We start from the raw sequence: 24,286 nt of genomic DNA on the forward strand, positions 1-24,286 counted from the left end.
AAATAAATGTTAACACTAAAGCTGCAAGTGAGACAATACAAGTTTGGCACTTCTTTGAAACTATCAGCCAGATCTTAGCTCATGCATCTACTTGTTTTCTCCTGGAAGGCTCTCTGATGTGCTGTCTTCTGTATAAAACACATCATCCAACGTCTGCTTGCCAAAAAGGATAAACTGTTAGAAGAGGATCAGAGCATTAAAAAAACACAGCAGTAATGGTGTATTTATTTGATCTTTGGCATCAAGAATGCTTGTAAAGATGGAGAGTGTGTTAAGAAATGGGTTGTTTGCTGGCTCTGCTGGCTCTGGCTTTGTCCATAAACAACCTTTAACTGTCTGCTGTTGCTGTGTGCACCATCAATACTCCTTTCAACCACTGATTGTAATGGAATTTAAATGCCTACATAGCAATTCAAGTTTCAAGTTTTCAAGAATTTTATTGTCATTGTCAAAAAAAGGCAACGAAATTATGTTTGGGGTACAATACTTAGTAGCAGCAAGTTCCAAGTAAAGTGCACAAGAGGTAAAAGCAATTAATGATCTAGTAGGTGTGGTAAAGTAAGCCCAATAACTGAAACAGCTGCACAGATTTAGAAAAAAGAAAGAAAGAAAAAAAACAACCGTGCAAATGTAAAGTTTGTTAAAAAAAAAATTTAATAGAAAAAAAGTTTTGCAACTGAAAGAAACAAATACTTTGAAAATGAAAATGTTTTGTGACTGAAAAAAAGGTGTGAAACAAAAAAAAAAAAAAAGTTCAATACTGCTTTTCAGATTCAAGTTCTTTCTTTCTTTTTTTTTTTTTTTAAGACTTTGTTTTTTCGGCCCAGCACAAAATATTTCAACATATTTTGAGTTGTGGCCCTCAGGGACCATGGGAGCGGGAGTTAACATGTCATTGATAATGAACATATACGTGATTGGTTTTGAAGATAACAACATTCATTGAGAAAATAATCTAACCAAACTAAACATCAATCACAGAAGAGAAAATATCATCTTGACAGATTTGTGCTGCATTTTAAGTCCCAGTGTCTCGAAGCAAAGCAAAAGAACTGCCAGACTGAGCAGCAGGAGTTTTCGACATAGCTTCAAATCTTCCAGGGTGTCATAATGATCAATATTCTATGCAAACTATCAGTCATGAGGGTCATGTTACCATAAAATTGGCTTTAATCAGAGGAAACTAGTATTTTGCTTAGTTTCTATTATTTTGGCACCTATCAGCAATTGAGGAATCATTGATACCAGAATTGAGACTCCTGGGTAAGAGCTGTAATAAATGTAGGTACATATACCCATGGAATCATGAGGAGAATTAAACTGAGGTCTTTTAATAGTTAAAAGATATAACAAAAAAGTAGTGCAGCTCAGATGTAAAAATATTAGTGCCATATTTAAATATTTTGAATAGCCATAAACTGCTTGACAGTTAAGGGGACTATTTTAGATTGTATGTGTTTCCCTGTGATATTTTTATTGGAAAAGCTAGAATGCCTAAGTTAAGGGAAATATTTAACTTTATCTATTTTTTTCTTAATCAAATAAGTCTTAATAAAATGAAGCAAAGTCAACCCAAGCCTAAGGAAATAATGAAAGTACTGAAACAGACAAACTGTGAGCCTGGAGTTGGACAGAAAATAAATTTCCATATATATAAGTAAAATGAGTATATTCCATGCCTCAGTGGGGGGTGCAAAGCTTAAAGCAGGTAGGTCCTGTGCCTTTACTATCTCTTAAGATGACAGCGAGATTGAAATGGAGGAAGCAAGGAATTAATATCAGTATGTTTAACCTTTGGGCCACAGGTTCATCTAAGCTTTGCAGAAGACAACCCCTAAATTAAATCATATCTCATAACCTGGAGCAGAGAAGTAAGAAAGCATGTCTGGGCTCAGGCTGCCGTGGCAACAGCAGGATCCAGATCTCTACTCCTCTATTACTTTTTTATCTTGAAAATTCTTGTTCCCCTCACTCACTTGTTCCATTTTATTTTCCCGATATTGTCATCAACTGTCCTGTTCTAAATCTTGCAACTCATTTGATATTATAGTTGTTCTTTCATCACAAACTGACGAGCCCTCCGTTACCCCAAACCAGACATCACCTCGTCCCTCATTCTTTTTCCCTACTCCTACCTCCTTCATCCTTTCTGCTATGGCAGTGATTCCCAAACATTTCCTGCTCATCCTCGCTTAGGTTTAGTGGACAATTTTCAAATCAGTTTTTAACAGTTAAACAAAATCATCAGCAGCTAATTAAATATAAAAAATATAATAAACTACCATCTTTAAATCATAAATATACCAAGAACCCTGCGTGACAGATACTGATGTGATGCAAATCTGTGGACATTTTATTTATTTTTTATTTTTTAAACAAAGTTAAAAAAATAAAATAAAATAAAAAACAGTTCTCTTCTTTTATTTTATTTTCATCAACTGATTTAATATGAAGATTTCCCTTTGGGCTCTGAAGTAACGGTTTTATATTGGCAAAACTGCCAATATAAGAACAGAAGTGCTCCGGTAAAAACATCCAACTACAGCTATATCGTCTATCAATTTAGGAATAAGGAGAAACATTATAGTGGCATTTTATATATAGGTAGCCTAATACATGCAATGTTGTCATACAGTCAACTGTTCATAAACATGAAAAATTTTAAATATATTATTTTGTTTAATGTAAATGCATAGATGGATAAAATTACTTTTTAATTCAGAAGAATTATTTTAAACACTGAATGGAAAACATTTTATTCAGAGAGCCTCAGTAGGTTCAAAACAGTCCTCAAAAAAAGAATAAAGATAATAACATGTAGATTTATGAATCAAGGATATTATTCTTTCCTGTCTGGGCCTATCGGAGCAAACCTGTCTAATCAAAACGTGTGATGCAGACAGGTATGGCTTTAGCTGTGTGTGATAGGGGGATCCCAGGGGTTGACAAAACGTCAATATTTGTTTAATTTTTGCGAAATTAAAAAAATAAAGCTTTTCCACTTGAGGAGTGCTGGATAGAGCATAATGAGACAAGGAAGATGTTTTATCTTAAATGCAAAATGGCTGCACAATTATTTTTACATTTTCTTTACAATTGCTGCTCTAAGTGGGTTATTCTGTCAGCTAAAGGCACATTTTAGAGTCTCTATACTCCAGTTAATGATAATCGATTACTAAATTAGTTAACGATTAGTTCAATAATCGATTGTTCCGAATATTTCTTTCCGCCCTTCTATGAACCCTAATCTGACATCACTATGGTGTTCTTCTCCATAGTATAAGGCATTTTGAGGAAAACATGTCCGCCTGTTGAGTCATATATTCTGCTCAATTGTATTTGTTGTCATATTACTTTAACTCTCGCTCATTGGTTGTTTGTGATTCGTCGGTTGCCATTTTTTGCACGTCTGCAGTAATCTAAGCACTGCGTTGGCCAATCGCAGTAAAGCCTCAGCTGATGCAAAAACTATTAAAGATTCTTCCAAATCCTTTCCAGGGTACAAGCAATTGAAATAAGCATCATTGTAAAGCATAACCAAAAGCAATAGAATTGCTGCTCATATGCAGTGAATTGAGTCAAAGAGTGGATTGATCATCTAAACAGGATGCCTCCTTTGGAGGTTTTCTTGGTTTGTCTTATTAGGAGTAGACCCCATGTCCAACATCCCATTGTATGGACCATATGTCCCTGGGGTCCTTCAGAATGAGATGAAGAATTCACTGAGGGATTTCTAGGTCCACCCTGGACCCACTGTCCCTTTAAGAAAATCTCAGGAAGGTGGAAAAAAAGGAAAGGGACGGATTCTCTCCATCAATTGTTTGTATTAACTCTGATCTCTTTTTACCATTCATTTAACTATATTGCTCTTTCTATCTTTTTTTCTACTGCTCCCTTTTCTCTTTCTTCCCTCCCTTTCATTATTTCCTGAATTATTTCCCTAATAAATTCCTTCTTCCATCGTTTTTTTTCTTTACTCCCATTTCTTCTTTTCCCATTCTTTTCTTTCTTTTTCCTTAACTCTTTTCCAAGCCATTCATTTGCCGACTTTCCACTTATTTGCTTCCCTATCTTCCCTTCTCTTGAACCAGAGTCCATATTAGGTAAAAGAGAAGGAAGTGAATGCATAAATCTTTTAGAAGCTTGAAATAAACATTCATCTCAAAATGAGTCAAGACTATAAACGTTTGAACCTCTAACCTCAGTCTAATCCTAGAAGAGTGCACAGAGGGAGGTCTATTCTCTCCCAAATGGCAGAGTTTCTCTTTTTAGGACGAAGCTGCTCATTCCTCAGACTCAGCGGACAAGAAAATAAGATGACTTAGTTTAGCTTCTTTGGAGTCACTTAGCAAGCACCTCATCTCCTTGCCCACAGGATAAAAAAGCTTTGGATAACGCTGATGTCTTTCTGATGCGCCTCACCAGTCGTATCCCTCATCCAGCAGAAACTATTTTCTTCCTCTGCATGTTACAATAAAAGCGTCATCATCTCCATTAGGGTTATATGATGAATTAATGGAAACACCCCAAAAAACAGTGTTTTTAAAAAGGAGAGGGCTTCAAAGACCAGGAATGCTAACAAAGCATTTCTCCAGCTCCTAAGTCCCAGTTTCTAGCCTCTCTTTGTGCTCCGTCTATTGGTTTGCTTTTGCGTAAATGCTGCTCACACACACCTGTGACGTGCAAGCAAACTTTGACGTTTGCATGTCGAGAGTTTACCTGTGGGAGTTATGTGCTGCGGGAGCCTGTTTGTTTCATCCCAATGGCAAGCTTTTCATTGTTTTTTCTTGTACTGTTAAATAAAAATCAAATAAGACAAACAAATGCTACCGAACCATCTGTGAAAACCATCTATTTCCTAGCAAATAAACAAAACTTCCTGTGTTAATAAATTCATTATTTTCAGCTTATTGATATTTCTCTTTAGTCCTGAACTGATTACACTGACTCACTACACAACCAATATCCAATACTTTCATGTATGTCTGTATTATTTATTTGATACAGACACAAACTATATATGTTTATTGATGTTTGTAGATTGGCAGAAACACATTCCATAGGTTTTAACAGTTATGGCATTTTTCCCTTTTCAGTATTCATGCTACTAAAACTGTTATCAATTATTCTTTTGGTTGTAAAAGCTGAAATCAACCCATTCACCAACTTCCTTAAAGCGTCTCATTACAAGCATCTATATTACGGTTATATTGCCACCCTGTGAATATGCTTGGATGTAACTATTCTATTGTAGTTTTATATTAAAGCATCTCTGCCGTTTCCCCACATTTCATGTGAGTTAATATGCAGATGTGCTATATCAGTGTTTCTTCAAATCAAATCTGCACAGCATGCTGCTACCATTCTCGTCAGAGATATGCACAGTTTTAGTCTTCCCCCAAAACACATTTTGCATAACAGCTAAATGGAAAATATCTTGTCTCGGTTGAACAATCCACCTGTTTAAATGTTTTCTGTGTCGTGGCTTGTTGCATTTGGATTGCTTCTAGTTTTTTTTCTTGCCACTGAGTTCTATGGCAGCAAGACTAATGGAAATCCTGTCAACAGATTCTCCTACCTGTGGATGTTTGCTCTTTGATAAACATCCAATTCTTTCTGAGCTCAGAATAGCAGGGAAGTTGCAGAGTATAAATATAGAGAAAATGATTTTAATTAATTCTTAACTTGATGACTTTAGAAAAGATTGATTTTATTCAGGGTGATCAGAGGAGGTGGAATAGCAATTAACACAATTTCCTAATTTTTATTGGTAAAAGTGTGAAATAAAGTTTGCCTTATTAATACATCTCTGATTAAAATAAAAAATAAAAAGAATATTTGTACTAACACATAACATGAAAAACTAATATGGATATATGTTGTCACCTTTACTAACCAAAGGAATTGCCGGTGAAGCAAGGTAAATAGTACAGTGTTAGGTCTTCATAGTCACCACTGGAGATGGAGGAATCAAGGAAAATCAAATGACAGACATCACCTAAATAACCTCAATTTGTCTGAAGAGGCTCGCATTACAGAGTGGTGGTGTGAAGTGCAGAAGACCAAGGTATTTGCCAGGCAGCAAGGGGTTTCACAAAATGCTATAATTGAGTAGCATTATGGGAAATGTCAGGTCAAGCTTGGAAAGGCATTATTTGTGCCCCCATGTAGGAAATGGAGAGGGCCTTTACCGTTAGTCTGAACAGGCTGCAGGGAGATTGCTTTGAGGTAAGGAAGCTTTTGCTGTTTATAGTCATTATCAATGATTTGGGCAGTGATACAAATATACATTTTTGGGACTATTTTATTTTTTATTTAGATGACAATCTGAACAGAAAGCAATTCTAGAAGGGTTTCTTAGTACATGTATTGCATGAAAGTAAAACGGCCTATGTATAATTAACTTTATTTGTGATCAAATCGAATGTTTCCTGTTAACAATGGGTTAATTATTATGCTATTATTATTATGCTATGATTATGCACGTAAATCAATAAAACAGGAAATTATTGTTGTTTTGTTCTGTGTATGTCCTATATCACAAAGCATTATATTTAGCCTTCTAGATATGAATTTAAAATGCTAATTACTGGCTAAACCCTCACGACAGTTGATGTATACATTTTTGCATGAAAATAATTCCTTGACTAAAAATTACTTTTCCATCACAGCACCGAGTTCTGGTAAGGATTGTGTTTAAAAAAAAAAAAAAAGAAAAACTTTGTGTGAAATTCCTCTGCAAAATGTTTGTGTCATCATCTCGGCTATTTCTGTCTCTATTTAACCTGCCTGTTTCTATTCATCTGTACCAGATTATTCTCAAGCCAGTGGTGAGAATGTCCCAGCATTACCTTAGTGTTTCTGATTACCTGATCCTGACCTGTTCTGCTTCTCAACCGCTTAGCCTGCCTGTTCCTGTTTGATCTGTTTGCCTGACCTGCCTTCTGCCTGTTTGCTGAACTTGGACTTGCTTACTGACATATACCTGGATTTCCCTTTGGAACCTCTTCTGATTTCCTGGTTCTGAATCCTGAGCATGTCCATGGCACCGGCTTTGGTTTCGCCCTCCGGATCATCCTGCCTTCTTTTATCTGCTCGGATCTGATCTGCTGCTTGTTTTCCATCCTCTGGGGCTGCAGCGACTGGAACTCTCTGGACGGCGCCCTCTGCATCTTGTTGACAGCTGCCCGGCTGGAACCAAACTTGTTCTTTTGGCATGGACTAAACTATAATACCAGGTTAGTGACTCAACACATTCATAATCATCATCCGTCAAATTAATGTGGTCACTAGCCTGTGTTTTCCTTCTGCAGACGTTCCTGCCTTAGACGTCCTTACTGTTATTGCAGAGCCGCCATTTTTAAATAAACGCTTTTTGAATTATCTGACTGTCTGTTTGCCTTTAATACTGGCTCCCGTGTTCTGAGCCCTCACAGTTTGAGCTTTTGCATGCAGATACTTATAATATTAAACAAACAGAAGAAGTAAATGGTTTAATTTGGGAAACACCCTAACCATCTTTCAGTTAACTGTATCTTTATACTCTCTCTTTATCTAACTTGACAAACATCAGCCGCTTAAAGTTTCTGATATTATTCAGGAATCGATACTTTAGAAGAAAATGCTAGTGATTTTTAATAAGTGAAAAAATTATTAAGTCTTAAGCTGACATGCAACTCTCCCTGTTTTTTTTTAAAGAAATGCCAGCAAACACTCAATACTTTCAGGAACACTAATATGTGAAATGTTTTTCATAATTTAGCACAAAGCAAAACGGTGATTCTACAAAATTAGAAAAACCTGTTTAAGAAAGTGACAGCAGCTGCGTGGGGTGGAAGAGGGAGAACGAAAGACAGGCTTTTGAGATTTAGAAATGCCTCAAACAGAGCAGCATATTGTGATAAACAGTTGCTACTTAAATTAATTAACTGCTTTAACTATTTGGTATCTAGTGGGGTGTTGGTTCTAAACCGAATTCAGGAGGGGGTCTAGGGTTGGGACAGCATTTTTGTAGTTTTTTTATTTTTATGCAGGCACAGAAAAAAAAAGGGCATAGAATGAAAAACTGGTCCATAGTTTACCATTTGATATATTAAGTGAGCCGTTACTCAAAACAGACACTTATGGCTCTGAACTGAAAGAAGTAAACGAAAAATTTACCATGACATATAAAGTTTTAATTTGTTTTAACTGATTTTTTTTTTTTTTATTAAAAATGTAAATATCTACTTAAAGTCAAAGCATTGCATGGTTACATGATCTCACATACATTTGTTGGTAAATGTTTCTTCTTGAGCTGACCACTTGATAATGAGTGTTTAAAGTAGGGTGACCGATTCAAACACTACCATTCATCCTGTCTGCTGAACTGCTGCTAGTTTTTCTCACATTCCTGGAAGATGTCTAGTGCTTCTTAAAATCATAGCCATAGAAATCAGTGGTCAGACTGCAACACACGTTTCAGCGCTGCACATTGCCAGGAAAAAAAAGTGCTGGGTGTGTCTCGGACCATGGATCCCAAAGGAAAAAAAAGGAAGATACCTGATGAGAACAGAGGATTCAAAGAAGAATGGACCGAATTATTTACTGTCTTTATCAATGCAGAAGGATTGCCTGCATTTTTGCTTTGTGATGAGAGGGTGTCAAAGAATAAAGGCAGTAATTGATCCACAGATCAAACAGGTAGCCCTCTTATGCAGAGATGGGAAGTTTCTTCCATTATTTCCCACAAATCCTCAAAATAAAAGTAACACCAAGGAACGCTGATGTGGGAGGATGTGGGATTTCAGGGTTAGAGAGCACAGCTCTGATGGATGTCAGTTCCTGCTTGGTCCGTCATGACTCAATCAACTCCTCCTAACAGAAAAATATCCACCATAGAAAGATTCCTTTATTGTGTTTCTTTAATTTCATCAATGCAACAAAACCTTAACCATTCGGTGAAGCAGCGTGTGGTGAACTCCACACGGTGAGAGCGTTCACTGCCCCTCCCTCACCTCATGACTCTGTGACATGTGCTCCAGGATAAACATTAAATCATGAATGCTTATTATATATTTAAGCCCATGTAGTCCTTTTTTATAGTTGGCTAATACACTTACAGCCCCTGTTGCCATACGAGGCTTTTACATTTTTGTGGCTCCAGACAGATTAGTATTTTTTAGTCCAATATGGCTCTTTGAGCAGTTTGGGTTACCGACCCCTGGTCTATGACTATTGACAGAAGTGGCCAAAATCCTTTTATTGTTTGCTTTTTGTTCTTCATCTCAAGACTAATTTGAAATGGTTTCCCCAGCCTTCGCCAATGTGGAATCTACTATCCTGCATATCTTAGATATGATTTTATTGTGCAGGTCTTCTTCAAATGATTACATTAACCTCAATCATCTAACTCATCTTTTAAGCATGCCGTTAAGTTCAGCCAAAGACTGTAAATAATCTAAATGATCTCTGCTTGATCTAAATCAAGCAGGGAAGTGTTCATTTCGTGTAATACAAGGTTGAGAAACCACTAGATTGACTTTTTGGGTTCATCAAGGCATACTTCACTGCAACTAAACCAGCATGACCAGCCGAAAATAAAAAGCATGTTTCATTCAACTTATGTAGGATACCTTACTTTCCTCTGGCTTTGACTATTACTCAATAATCAATGGATCATTACTATTGTTAGACTTAAATTAAGTTTATTAAAAACTCTTAGACATAAAGTAGGAGATGTCCAACTTCATTCTTCAAGGTGCTCTTTATGCTTTTAGATTTAAAACACAAATCTAATGGCTGAATTACCCCCTTAGCATGTCATCAAGATCCCGAGAGGCCTGCTAATTAACTATTCATTTGAGTCAAGTATATTGAGCAGCTGAAACCAGCCCTTGCATACTAACAATAGATGCTACTTTTTTAAGCCAATTAGGTTCTTAATTAGAAATCTGATAACTTGATGCTTAAACCTTAATAACCTACATGCTAAATGTTTATTGTGTGTCACACAATATAATTTTTAACAGTTTTTAAACAATTTAGTGTGAGAGAGACTTACCTGTAGAATTTTACACCGATCCAACTCACATTCATCTTCGCAGGGATGATACATGCCCAGGGTCACACAGTTCAGCAGGATCACCAACATGGACACTCGCTCGAACCATGTGGAAGGTAGGAATTAAGGCAGCTAACACAGCAGAATGGCAACAGCAACCAGCAGTGACAACAAGCAGCAAACAAAGGATGCATTTCCTCCTGTGACCTCATTATCCTTGCATCACCTGACAAACAAATGCTTATCTCTTTAAATACAGTTTACAATCAAAAACTGTTTTGAAGAGCAAAAGGAGCCCCCACCCTCCCAGATGGAGTCAAAAGATGTAGGAAAACCCACCTGTGGCTGACATTGGTCCCGTTCCGCACCGTCAGCACAGCATTTGTTAGGAAGGCGTGCTGGTAAATGTTCAAATTATTGTTGTGGGAACTGAGTAAGCAGTTTAAAACTGTGTGAGGTACAACAAAAGACAACATACAGCAGGTACAGTCTAAGAAACTGGGACAGAGTGAATGGGAGAATTAAGTTAGATGGGGATGATTTGTGGGGTCAATGTGGATGGGCACATTATAATTAGAGCAACACCAACAAATAATGTGACTGTCCAAAAGTGTGGCTAATGCCACACACACATAGCCACATGTCGTGAGCTGCATGCCTTAACCCAAACATTTATCCAATATATTATAGATTGCTGCTGAAGCTGCAGTCAGCACCCAGCCTGGATAACAAAGTTAGATAGGGAATACAGTTTGTCATCCTTGCATGTGTGTTTAACTGTGTGATGTGTGACCAAAAAAAAAGCATTCTTCTCAGGAAGGTAAATGTTAGCACACTGGCTATGAGGAAAAACGATCTGCCAGTCCTTTACAGCATTAGCTACCACATGATCATTTGTCTTTCTAACCCACACGATAGCTGGGTCAGCTGGCCTTTCTTTGAATCCCCATTTTGGTGAAAGTGTAAATAAACCTCCAGGCTCTACTGTACTGAGTTTATAAGGTAGACAGAGTAAAGGAATTAATTAATGGGGTTTACTTTTATATAGTCATATAATAACTGAAAAAGATATTCCAAGAGAAATGGAGAGAACATGACTGTCTTGGATAAACGCACTATTGTGTTGGCAACATAATGGTAATACATTGTTACATAACGTTTAAAAAGCCTATAACATTTTTCAAAGTATCTAAACTGATTTGATATTCTCTACATCAATTCTTAAATATCTATATGTATCAAACATTAAATTAAATTTTTTTTTTTAACAGGTTTGGGCAACTCTTCCCATTTAGTTATAAGCATGTTTGACATTTCAATGTATGATAGGTTCATTATACAACTAATTGCTCTTGGGAATGGTATGTACATTAATGGTTGCTAGTCTTAATCATGTCATATGATGCAGACATGTTCTGTACATCTCTTGCCCCAACTTGTGCAGATAAGTACCTATCCCACTACAACCAGCAAACCCAGCAAAGAATATGTTTTTATAATGATGATATAAGGATGAGCCAGTTTCTACCTGTTACTTAGAGGTAACTTGACAAAGTTTAAGGGAAATGAATGAAGCACAACTTATGGGTTTTGCTTTGTTCTTTTGTTCTTCCCAGAGATTGAAAGGAAGGCCTTATAGAGAAAGAAATTGATGGATTTAGAATTGAAATGTAAAAACAGCAAAACTGTTCATCAACTGACAAGTAACTAACTACTCTACTTACTATTCCACACACGTCAACTAGAATTAGTTATCAATGGAATACATTTATGGACTGAACACACTACGTGAGCAACAGTCATGATGAGATCAATATAACCTTTTTTTTCCTTTAAACCTAAAGCTATTCTTAGGTGACTCCATGAAAATACAGAAAATTTTTCATTCCCCCTTGCATTTTAACATGTTTTACCACATCACTACTTGGGATCATAATATATTTTTTAAACTTTTAAACCATTTCATTTAACGATCATAGCTAGAACATCAACCATTCATTATTACTGGTTGCTGATAGTCAAACAAAAAAAAAAAAAAACAGGAAAACATAACACAAAACTTGAGTAAACCTAAAAACCAGGGATGGGATATGTGGAGTCACCAGCTCATCTCTACGTCATGTATTGATTTTGTCTATCCAGTCAACCAGGTGAGTCCAATTTGCACTATTTAAATCAGTGCAGTTTGGATTCACCTAGCTCAGTGGCTGGGGAGAACAAATATAACATAGAGATAACCTGTTGACACCACATGTCCCACCTCTGCTAAAAACTGATGCCCATAGATATGTTAAAGCAAAACAACCTTAAAAAATATCCAAGACATCAGCCCCATGAAAACTGAGTTTGGACACCCCTCAATTAGACTAACATGCCAAGCACATACAGAACTAGTTTAAGTACTTCAGTTTAACTAAAACTGAGTCTGCTTCATGCAATCAGATCTTGTTACAGCAATACAAGCTACATATAAGCTACTTAGGGATAAGTTACCATTCTGTTCAAACTGTAAACTGAGTTTATTGGTAAAAAAAAAAAAAAAAGATCTAATACCAGAAAAGCACCAACAAATATAAGATGATGTAGCAAAAAAATAAATATGAACAACCTTACTAATTTAATCAACATCTTCCTCTCTTGTCCTCATTTTCCTACTCTTCCTTTTAAACTGCTGGTCTATAATTAAACAAAAGGATGGGGTGTTTCCAAGTGTGTTCTGTCTCACTGTTAACACACACAAGCACACCTTTACGGTGTCAGCATGCCGACAAGCGGTAGCACCCCGAGGGATGGATTCAATTAGAGGGAAGATACACAGGGATATGCCCTGTCAAAATCAAAAAGCAAGATGGCTACACGCTCTGCTCCACAGACACACACTTTGGGAAGCAACAAAATCAAACTAATCAGTACTTCAAAACACACCCTGTGTTCTGCTCTCTGGGGTTCTCCTCAACTCTGCTCTCTCTCATAGTTTTGCTTAGTCATGGTCATGCTTATGCAAATAAAGCACATACACAGAATTAAAACACTTTTTGTTTGATCCAGTGGAAACCAATGGTGTATGTATATGCTGGCCATCTGATTTTGGTTTTGAAACTGGAAATAAATTGTTTCCTTATTTCCATATAAAATTTTCAAAAAATATACAGTATATACTGTATAAAAAAATAAAAGAAGGATGTTTTTGTTTTGAAACCCCTAAATCGGGAGTCACAAATGTTTACCTGTTATCTGTTTTTCTTTAATTCCAAAAAAATATATATATATATAAATCTAAATGTTCTGTCCCGATTCATCTCCTCTCCATGGTACAATACTAAAACATATCCATCAGTCACATCCCTGGACACGGCCAATAAATCTCTCTCATTATTTTTGTTACTGTACATAAGACATTTTACCCGCCTTAAAATCAAAAGTCATAAATGTCAAGGACTCCCACACACCAGCTCATTTGTAAACAGTGACTTTCCTAACAGGAAGTAACGCATGAGCCCCAAGCTTTTTATTTTAATACAATCTATGTGTGTATTGACCATGAAATTCACCAGAATGGGAATCATAACTATAAATATAATAGTTCTGACAAAAATTTAGATCTTAATGTTCACAAATCATGACAGAAAGAATACTTTAGTACAAAGATTGATGTTGAAGAAGGAATTGTAGGGGAATAGCCAAGGACCAGCCAAGGGCAGATCAAGGAAAGTGGGGGAACCTTTGAATACTCGCATCAATCTGAAAAAGCCTCCTGTTGAAAAGGTTTCCAAAAGGGAGGGATATTCAGTACAATGCTTCAAGCTGTTAGGATAGATCACAGAGTGGCACATGCCTCCCTGTCAAGCTTTTAGCCAATCACAGCAGCCGCAGTAACAGCTGCGACGTATTGCATTTTAATAATCATAACTAGCAGAGTTAAATGATAAATCATACCAAAGCCGGTCAGGAGGAACGTGAGAACATCTTTCCCAACCCCAAAGATAAAACTTGTGTTCTTTTGCTCTTTTTTTCAAAAATAAATATAGGGTATTCCAACTAAAACTGGCAAAGCCATTTTTCTTTTGCTTCAGCCTTCTGCAGCTTGTTGGCGTGTTGACGTCACTGCATTTCACCATTCCAAAAAAATTCTGTATTGCGGCTGATGCGTTTACTGGCCCCTCGAGACATGTAATTTCACAAGTTTGTGTATTAACAAATGTCTCGACAATTCATCTTGCTTGCAAGGTGACCTGATTTTGTGTCTTTCAACATTTAACATAAAACAATGAGGACAAAATCCCCTTTTGGCCTCTGTAAAGGATGTGCAACTGTACCTACAAACCATTTTGGGCTGTAACTATGATAATAAAAAAACATTTAAAGAATTGAAACTCATTAAACCATAAACCACTCATTCCCCACAGTTTGGGTTCTTTATGACTGTTAAGGATACAACATGCCACTCTTCCAACTGTTCTTGAAGATGTTGTTGATTTGATGGTATAAAATTGGTTCTGACTGAATAAAGAGTGCATGGGCTAATTTAGGAAAATTTAAAGTTGCATGACCAAGAGTTGCAACAGCACAAGGTGTGTGTGTAGGGGCTGTGACGCGTTGGCTCATCCACACATATGAAACATGCACTTAGTTCCATATACTTAGCTCCATACACTTAAGTGTTGCATGTTGATTATTTATGATAAAAAGATAGCTGGGTGAATTGAAAGCGTCTCTAATGCCCCAAACAATGAAAGTTATGAGTTTCAAGCTGTTTGATTAAACAGATTTTCAAAGAACATTGCTTAACTGTAATAAAGCGTTGCCTCAAAAGAATGTCGGTCACTCTTGATCAATATTTACATCACAATTTCCTGTAGTAATATCATGATGAAATACAGTGTGTGAAATGTGCTGGTGTGAAATGCAACTTTTCTGTATGTTTAGAATAATCTTCCTGTTGAAAATGGTACCTTTACCTGAGTTGCAAGCATTTTGCAGCCTCTAAAAGTAAACAAGGATGATGATATATTTAGTTCCATGCATCTAATCTCTAAACCAGTCTCTAAAACAAGGATCTCTGTTGTCATCAGTATTTATTTGTTGTGCAGATTTTAGACGCATCCCTGCTCCAACACAACTAATTAAAAAGACTAAAGTACCTCTTCAGTATGCCATGAGGTGTAGCAAAGGCCTGGTAATGAGCAATTAATTTGCTTTCCCACTGCATGATGCTGCCAACAATGCATTTCATGCTGAGATGTTTTTTTTTTTCTTTATCTGGAATTTCCTCATTTTAGTTTCCTCAGTATTGTCTCTTTCATTGACTGCCGGAAATATGCAAAAAAAAAAAACTTATTTGCTTTAAGCATGTGTAGATTATAGCTTAATGCACTGAAAGGTATACTTTAAGTGGCTCTTAAGTAATGTTTTTTTGTTTTTTAAGTTTACAGAAATGCAGCTTAATGTTTGACCCTAAAAGCTTTGAGAAACAATTTTGGCTTTATATTCTAGGTCTGTATATTATGTTTGTGCATAGATGTATAAGAGACATGCCTTTCAACTAATTCGAGATGCGAGGGTAACGGGTAGATTTTAAAATCCCCTCTCTGTCTTACTGTTTTAGGTAAAGCTACATACTACAGCTTTAAGGATTGATTCCATTCCTGTGAGCCCATATACCATAACATGAAACACAAACCCAAATCTTTACTTTCCGTAAAGGTTTAAAAAACAATCCACTGGACTTGGTTTCCAAGGTTTGAAGACATTTTGCTTCCTGTCCAAAAAGCTTTCTCAATTCAAACGTCTGGATCTTTACCTTTTTGCTACAATATTTAACAGTTGGCAGAAGGTGTAATTGCAAACTATTGTTCTAAGTTTTGAATATTGTACCAAATATCTTCTGAGACGTATCTCTTGACACTTAAATCATGCTGCCATGTTTTAGACATATTCTCCTGGCAACCATTGTGAGAGTTATACACTCTTTAAACTATTTGATTATTTCTCTTTTAATGAAAAGTCCGGTCAGCAAGGAATAATCAATGGATCATTATCTGTACCTACAGCTAATATTTAATGAATGCTCATTCAATTAAGCGTTAATCACTAATAAAGAAATTAAGTAATAATTTTCGTTGCAATCACTGAGTCTGGGACAGACATTTTTTTCCCAAATATAGCAACACCTCACTGCTGATATCTTCCGGAGTGAAGATATCAGTCTTACCACAGTGCAGTAAGCCTAGCACCATTCTCCTCGCTTTACAAGCAAAATCAATGGGAACTACTAGAAACATCTGCAATCAACAACTATTTAAGATTTCCAGAGGAAGGAGCTAGAGTTAAACTGACAACGCCCACGTGCATGGCAGTTGAAAGTTGTAATACATCGGGTAAAAAAAAATAATAGTTCTTACACCTTTCCGGTTCATGATCCTCCACAGACAGGTTCTTCGTTGGATTGCCAACTTAAACATTTCGAAGATTGTTTTCAAGATGACAGATAATAGCGCGTTGTGACAAACACCAGATACAGCACTGGGACTTGCTCAACAGCCGATACCGCACCATGACGTCACAAACCGGAAGGTGGCAGTAGTTCTCTTTGATAAACATGGATGCCTCCAGTAAAGCACATTCAAATGAAAATTACTCTTAATATAAAAAACGTATAATTTATTGAACAGTATGTAATAATTTTATATTTAAAGTAGTTTCAGAAGTTTTATTTCTGAATATGACCGGACTTTTTCTATAAGCTTTTAGCAGTTTTCTGAGCACAGAAACCTTTTCACAACAGTGCTTAGCCATGCCTGCAGTATATCATTTCATTTGTAGCATAGTCTTGGTAAAAGATAAATTACAATATAAAAGTGAGGGAAAAAACTGTAGTAAATATCACCACTTAAATTTTAGAAGCATACCTCATCCTTGTTGTTTAAAGCAGGGAATTTCTTAGATGGTTCTAAAAATGTTTGTCTTTTCTTTGTGCCATGACGACCAGATGCTCTTTGTAACTTTCCTTAGGACAGCAGTGCTGTTTGCTTTGCTGTTTTCAAGGGAAAACTTTACAAAGCCTGTACCTGTGATGGTAAGCAAAACAGGAAGGAAAGTAGTCAAAAAAAGCTACTGCTGCCTCATCCGTAGCGCTCATCTCCTGTCAATCCCTCCATTCTCCAAGCACTTCAAAGCATTTGTTTGGTCTCACCTTTCACTTTTCTGTCTGCGTTGTCTTACCTCTATTCCTACAGAGGTAAAGGAACAAAAACAAAACTTTTTCTTCCAGAAAGAGTGCTGAACATAGCATAAAGGGTGGAAACTAAAAGAGGAAGAATCTTCATGAAATATTGAATGTGACTGCAGCAACGCTTTGTAATGCGTAAATCTGTCACTGTCATTCAGTATAAATATGTGGATGTGAACTCATGCATGAGCTTGCATTCACATGGGTACCTGTATTTGCTGGTGTTTGTCCAGTTAAAGATAAACAGGCAAGTCACACAGAAAAAAAGAGTTGGCAAAATTCAATTTTAAACCCTGCCATTACAGTTGGAAAGGAAAATAATACTTTAGCGACGTATTTATCTAAGTTTGTGCCCTTTTGGCTTCTTTATAATTTGGTCATTCCTGTTTGTTCACAGATTTGACACTTTTCACCTTCAGATTTAAACTCATAATTTCCAACCTCAGGCAAGATCAATTCAGAGTCACAAATTTCACTCTGGGTTTGCTAAATCTGCTTTGTGAGCTCAGATCATGAGCTTCGTAGGAAACATAACTAAGTCCACGTCTGAAAAAGAGAACAACACAGTGGTGAATTGGAGAAAAAGTTGACTCCGTGGTTTTAATGCACTAAAGGGCTGGTTATATTCCTGCAGTATTGTGTCACAGTGAGCTTGTTGCAGGTATGACACAGATATTTTTGATGTATACCCAATTTGAAGCGTGGTCTGTGCTATGTTATTCCACACCACAACGAAAGAGTGACGATCACGAACTAGCTGTGGGTCTAGATACGGCCGAGGTGGTGAGGAAGTGGAAAAACGTAAGGGGCAAGTTTGTGTGACAACAGAGGGACATAAGGGCGAAAAACAGCGGGGATCCAGGTGGAAAAAGGGTCCCAGCCTTTTCGTGCACCTCGCTCTTCTAGCTGGCCCATCTTCAGGAGTCATTTTCAACAATGGCGGTCATACAAACAAAACAAGCCAGTAAGGTACCAAACAGGAAATACACATAGAGTACAGCGGATGTAGATTTGACCAATCAGATGCCTCCTCTCTGCGGCACTGTCTGCGGTCACCTACTATTTTGCAGAGGCGCACCAGAGTGTCTGCGGAAGGGGTGGGGGCATATCTGCATTAACTGCGACACACATGCAAACGACCTGGTTTCTGAGCATAAACCAGCCTTAATTATTGCAAGTAAAATAGCTTTTAATTCTGCATAGCTTTACTGCCATACTTCTGTTTGCAGTGGTGTTCACAATAAGAGAACAATAAAACAAATAAAATGTTTTACAACTGATATTTATGAACCATTCAGACTTTAGCTATAAAATAGATAGAACACAAAAACATAATCCTTGGAAGAAACATTACAAAAATACAATTTTTTTTCAAGATTTGTGAAAAAAATTAGGAAGGTCCACCAGGATACATCATTCCAGACAACAGCCAAGTAGAGTATACATGCAGAATCTCAATTTTCATAAATGTTACCAGTAGACAATATAAGAAAATTTAGTATACAAAGAACTAAGGTAGGCCAATGTTTTTGTTTTTGGACATATTGTGCAAATCACAGGCAGATTTTGCCTTTAACTTCACAGTGTGTAAAACAATGACTATGATTCCAATTTGGAAAAAGTTCCATAATATTTGCAGGGATCTCCACCATCAGCATGCATTTCTATTCCTTTTTTGGTCATAGCCTTGTAAACACCTGACTTAAACTTCACAGATTTAATTTACCTTTTACTTAAATGTACTTTTTTTATATTAAACTTTTCCAATATTTTTTTTTTATTACTATCTTGCCTTGCCATATATCAAAGGAAATGAAAGAATCTGATGAAAAGCCAATATGCAGCAATCATTTTGAGATGTTTAATTATCTTTAAAACATCCCCACCAATAACCAGTAAGACACACTGGCAACGGTGCCCAGCGAGAGATGTTAAAAGGATGTTTCATCAAAGTTTCGTCAGGGGCTCTGTGCTTGTAAATATTTTGTTGCAGAGGAATGCCAAGAGAAACACCTCTGTGTATGGCCCCCGTGTTACGGCGAAGAATCTCGACTAACAGCGTGGAAAATCCTGCTGGTGTAACGCTGCACATCCCAACCGCCCGCTGACAGGACTTATCAGCAGCCTGAGTCAGGAGCTGGGGAGTTTGGGAGGCAGAGGAAAATAGTGGCATATTGTGTTGACTGTATCAGTGTATACCATATGAGAGAAGGGGGTGGTGGAAGCAAAGAACGACCGAGTGCTGAGTAGGGAGGATGGATGGGAGAGAAGACTGAGGAAAGGGAAGGGAAATGGAAGGTGTGAGACTGAGCATTTGGGGAGAAAAAGCAGCAAACAGGGAGGGATAGGGCAGGCAGAAAGTGAAAGGCGAGCGAAAAAAGGAGGAGTGCGCACGCTATATAAGGCTTTACACTCATTTATAGTGATTTTTGTTGAAATTCAGATGTGTGAATCAGAGTGCATTACAGAGGATAGAGGGGAAAGACACACCAACTGACCAAGTCATTCACTTTGGGGGAAACAGGGGTGAAGTAAACACCATTAAACTTTCAGTAGCTTTTATTATTGATAAACATATCCCTCGCTCAAAGAAGCAATTCATTTAAAAATGCTGCAACTTTGTTTTTCATCTCCCTGCTCATGAATATGGATGCCTACAATGCACCAACTCTCACACACTGACACAATGGGGTCTCTTAGGAGAAATTGTGGGAAAAGATCAATTTTTATGTGAGATATGTGGAAGAAACGGACTGATTTTATGATCTCATTTTATTCGCAGTAGCCAGAAGGAATCCTCCTTCTCATCCAGAACACCCTCACGAGGATACAGAGAAAGTCAGTTTGTGAGTTTTTAGACATGAATTGTACTTCAAATGGCTTCAAAGCACAATATCTTCTTCACACACACACACCCCCACTCATAACACACACATCTCTATCATCAGCCAGGAAACACCCTGTATCTTGCCACTGCAGGCTGCGAGTTGCTTAGCAACACAGGCTTTCGCTGGGAAGTATTAGGAAGTCACATTTCTGTTGCTGTTAAGTCTGCAGACGTGGTGATGTGGCAGAGTTGTTGCAAAGCGATGAGCAGGACTTTAAAAACATGATGACTCTGACATTTGTTAAAAAAAAACATCAGGAACAATAACAAAAAAAAGGGATTTTTATATCCTGATTAAACTCTCGCTATGGCATCTTAGCTTCCTCACAAGCTACTTTCTTGACAAGATACATGGCGTTCAAACCTACAGCCCAGGGGTGAGGGTGTAAATGGGATAAAATGAGCTGAGCGTGACCAGAGATTCTCTTATACCTGTAAGAAGTTATAAGCTTTTGATCTACCGTGCTGCGAGAAGAAGGGATGCTTCGCTATACTGCTAAATGCCAGCGGGCCAAATTGTGAGTGCCAGAAAGATAAGAGGACAAAAAAAAGGAGTGTGGGAGAAGCTCGGTCTGTGATGGAATTTAAGGAAGTACCGCTACAGTCGGAGGGAAGGCGGGAAGAATGACATACTGTACCACAAGGCACTGCAGGCTGAAGCAGCTATTGCAGTGCAATTTAGGAAGCACTTTTAGTTCATGTAAAAGCTACCTGGCACTTAGCAAGGAATGGCATTTCATTTTTCTTTTACCTTTTTATTATTATTTTATAATGTTATAATGTTTCTCAGTCTCAAGACTATATTTAAATAACCACAGTACTTTACTATTCACGCTCTGAAGCTTAATGGAGACTCACTGTCTCAGTGTGTTTAGTCAATTGCCGAAAGGTAAAAGCAATTGTTTTTAAATTACAGTCAATGCTTCACTGCATTCCTGTTACATAACATGCAAAATTGCACCACGGAGAAGCCATCACATCTTGGTTCTCTTGTCTGCTGTATATTTGGGAAGTAGTATCATCCTTCAGACACTACATTAACGAGGGCTAGTCAGATGCATGCATCTTTGTCTTGAATTAAACACACATAACTAACACATTCTAGCTCCTGAAAGAAAGTCGGGTATAATCTCAACAACAGAGGTGAGCTTACTGAATACAGGGGCGCCAGTTCCCTACCGAAGGCACATGCCAAAAAAAAAAAAAAAACAAAGTTAAAAAAAGAACTTTGCAAACCATGTCACTTAAACATTAAGATGGCAGTTTAGAAACAAGGCTATTCAACTCTATGATAATGTGGAAAAAACCTCAGACATCTTTTTCACAATACTTTTTATCTTTTATGATAAAGAGATGTTCACAACCATTCTAAAAACTATACAGCATTGCTACGGACTAATTATAATGTTAAGTTTCCTTGAGCTTAAATAATCCTGATATTTAGAGTCTAAAATAAACATTTCCGCTGAAGCGGTTAACATTTTTGTGTTTCCCTTGTCTAATTAGCTAAACTGCAGAACTATCTATTATAAGAGCAGTATTTGGAACATTAAAGTTTAACACTGAACCTACACAGCTATTGAACTACCCTACTGCTAGTTTAACATGCAAATAAAACATAAAAAATTACATTTGCCATGAACTTATCAATATTTGCTCTGGTTGTTATACTATTATGTAAAACTTAGGAGATTTGGGAGAGAAGAGCTCCTGTGGGCTTAAGTAGACACTTTCTTGATATTCCATCTAAAGCATCCCAAACAGCTCTGCACCTAACAAATTCAGAATATCATGCATTGTTTTCATCTTGTATTCATTTTACCTTATTCACCCTAAAGAAAACCATTAAGACAGCATTAAAGCAACAAAAAGAGAGGCAGAGAGCTATGAGAACCACGATAAATCTAAAAGACAAAACTTGATCGACAGAAATACACGCTCAAAGAAACACCTGGGGCTAAGAGGTTTTGTCAGGTTTCTAAATTAGCAGATATATGTCTGTCAGACAGGGTACAGCACTGAATCTGTCATGCTAATTGACAGAGATGTACTGGCCAGTAAGTGTGTTTGTCAGTGCATTCAGGTGATTGATGGCCCATGTGCTTTTGAGAGTGAGAGATAGCTTTAACAACCTGTGGGAAAAGAAATCACATATACAAACAGTGCTGATAGATATTTGAAGACAGGATGAAGTTGAGTAGAAGCTGGTCGAATGTGTGTAAATACTGACAGGGCTCACATGTCCTAGAGAGAAATCTTACTCTCTACTCTAGTCCTGTTGAGTTAGAAGAGGCAAAAGAAGTAAAGGGTAAATCATATGGTCCTGAATTTGTAACGATAGATTTTGATAAAACGTTGTGAGCACGTTGGTGGAGAGCTGCAGTGATAGCTGACTTTGTGGGAATCTCTCCCATCTCCCTACTGGATCTCTGGATCTTTGGACTCTTCTTTAACTCTCTCAACAAGTCTCTTCTCTTTCATTTGCTTTGTTTGGCTGGAGGACCAGAACTCTCCCTAGTTCTGATCATCCCAAACCTCTTCTATTTAAGGATTATGGAGGCTGCACAAATTCCTTTTTTGCAATCTTGACTAGATCTGTGTCATTTGGTCCGACATGTACTGTAAACTGTAAGGTCTTATATAGACAGGTGTGTGTGCCTTTCCTAATCAGGTCTAATCAGTTTATTTAAACACAGCTGGACTCTAATGAAGGAGCTGAACCATCTCAAGTAGGATCAGAAGAAATGGACAGCATGTGAGTTAAATGTGAGTGTCACAGAAAAGGCTCTGAATACTTATGATCATTTATTTGTTTTTCTTTTTAATACATTTGCAGTTTTCTACATTTCTGTGTTTTCCGTCAAGAAATTTGTTGAGTGTACATTGATAAGAAATATCAATGAACTTTATTGATTTCATCCAATGCATGCAAAGAAGTAAAGATTTAAAAATTCAAAGGGGATTGAATACTTTCCATACCAACTGGTATAAGAGGCTTTAGTCCTCCTCAGAGGTCATAATCTTAATGAGAAAACTCAAAGAAATTGTTTGAAAAGCATTGCTGAAGGCAGATAGTCCATACAACTGGCCAAGTTTTAGACAGTGTGAGTGAAAGATGCAATATAAACTATGCTAAATGAGGGCAGAGGTCAGAAAGTGTTTGAGTTCCTCATCACTTCTCATTAATTAGGCAGCCACTTATTCAATCTCTTTTTACCACCATCTCTGTCATGTAGTCATAAAGATTCCGTTGCTGTAATTTATTCATTCATTGAGTCTATTTAAAGCACTTTCCCATTCCAAATTAGCACAAACTCACAGAAAAATAAACACAAATTTGCATGAAGAAAATTGGCCTTAGATTATTCAGGGAGAGAAGTGAAACAAATCTTTTTCTGACAGGTTAGCAAGAGGTCAGCAGGCAAAGGAATGGGGAAGAAAATAAAGGAGAAAAGTGCAGAGGAGGAAGTTCAAACCTCCAATTAAATTGGGAAATAAAGGGGGACTTAGATATGAGAGGGAAAAACATGAGGCTAAGCGCCAGAACCAGCGTGATTAAAAAGAGGTCAGGCTAATCACGGCAGCTAATCTGGTCCTGCAACCCAAGAGGGTAATAGAAGGGAAGTTAGCTTAGGCACGCTATGGTAGTCTCCATGAACACACAACCACTGGTTATAATCTTTAAAAGCATCATTAAAACAGGATGTTGATTTGTGCAGATACAGCTCAAAATGTCAACTACTGAGAAGAGCAAATTAGCAATCAGTGCTAACAGTGGGAAAACAGTTTTGAATCTGTGTAACAATGCAATGCACACAAGGAAAGGCTTATGAAATTATCTGCAGACACTAAATACGGATAAACATTGTTAGAGGAAATTAAGACTAATTTCTCCATTTCAGGAAGATTGATGTACTTTGGCAAACACCAATAGGAATGTTGCAGTTACGGGCTTTTGTATAACATTCAGGAAAAGCTTTTTCCCTTTAGTCAAACAAAAATAACTTCCAATGGGTGGGAATTTCCTTTACCTCTAGTGGATGGATGGATGGATGGATGGATGGATGGATGGATGGATGGATGGATGGATGGATGGATGGATGGATGGATGGATGGATGGATGGATGGA

General features: G+C 37.2%; 1 protein-coding gene across 1 annotated transcript in view; it reads right to left on the reverse strand.

Moving 5' to 3' along the window:
- The window catches only part of LOC107097448 (voltage-dependent T-type calcium channel subunit alpha-1G-like), a 274,678-nt gene that overhangs the window by 135,402 nt on the left and 114,990 nt on the right, over positions 1-24,286 (reverse strand). The window contains exon 3 of the mRNA XM_015394594.1: positions 10,043-10,151. Within this exon, the coding sequence (XP_015250080.1) occupies positions 10,043-10,151 (109 nt within the window). The remainder of the gene's footprint in view (positions 1-10,042; positions 10,152-24,286) is intronic.

The sequence above is a fragment of the Cyprinodon variegatus genome, unplaced genomic scaffold (genome assembly GCF_000732505.1).
Source record: "Cyprinodon variegatus isolate N-32 unplaced genomic scaffold, C_variegatus-1.0 Scaffold697, whole genome shotgun sequence".
Taxonomy (NCBI): Eukaryota; Metazoa; Chordata; class Actinopteri; order Cyprinodontiformes; family Cyprinodontidae; genus Cyprinodon; species Cyprinodon variegatus.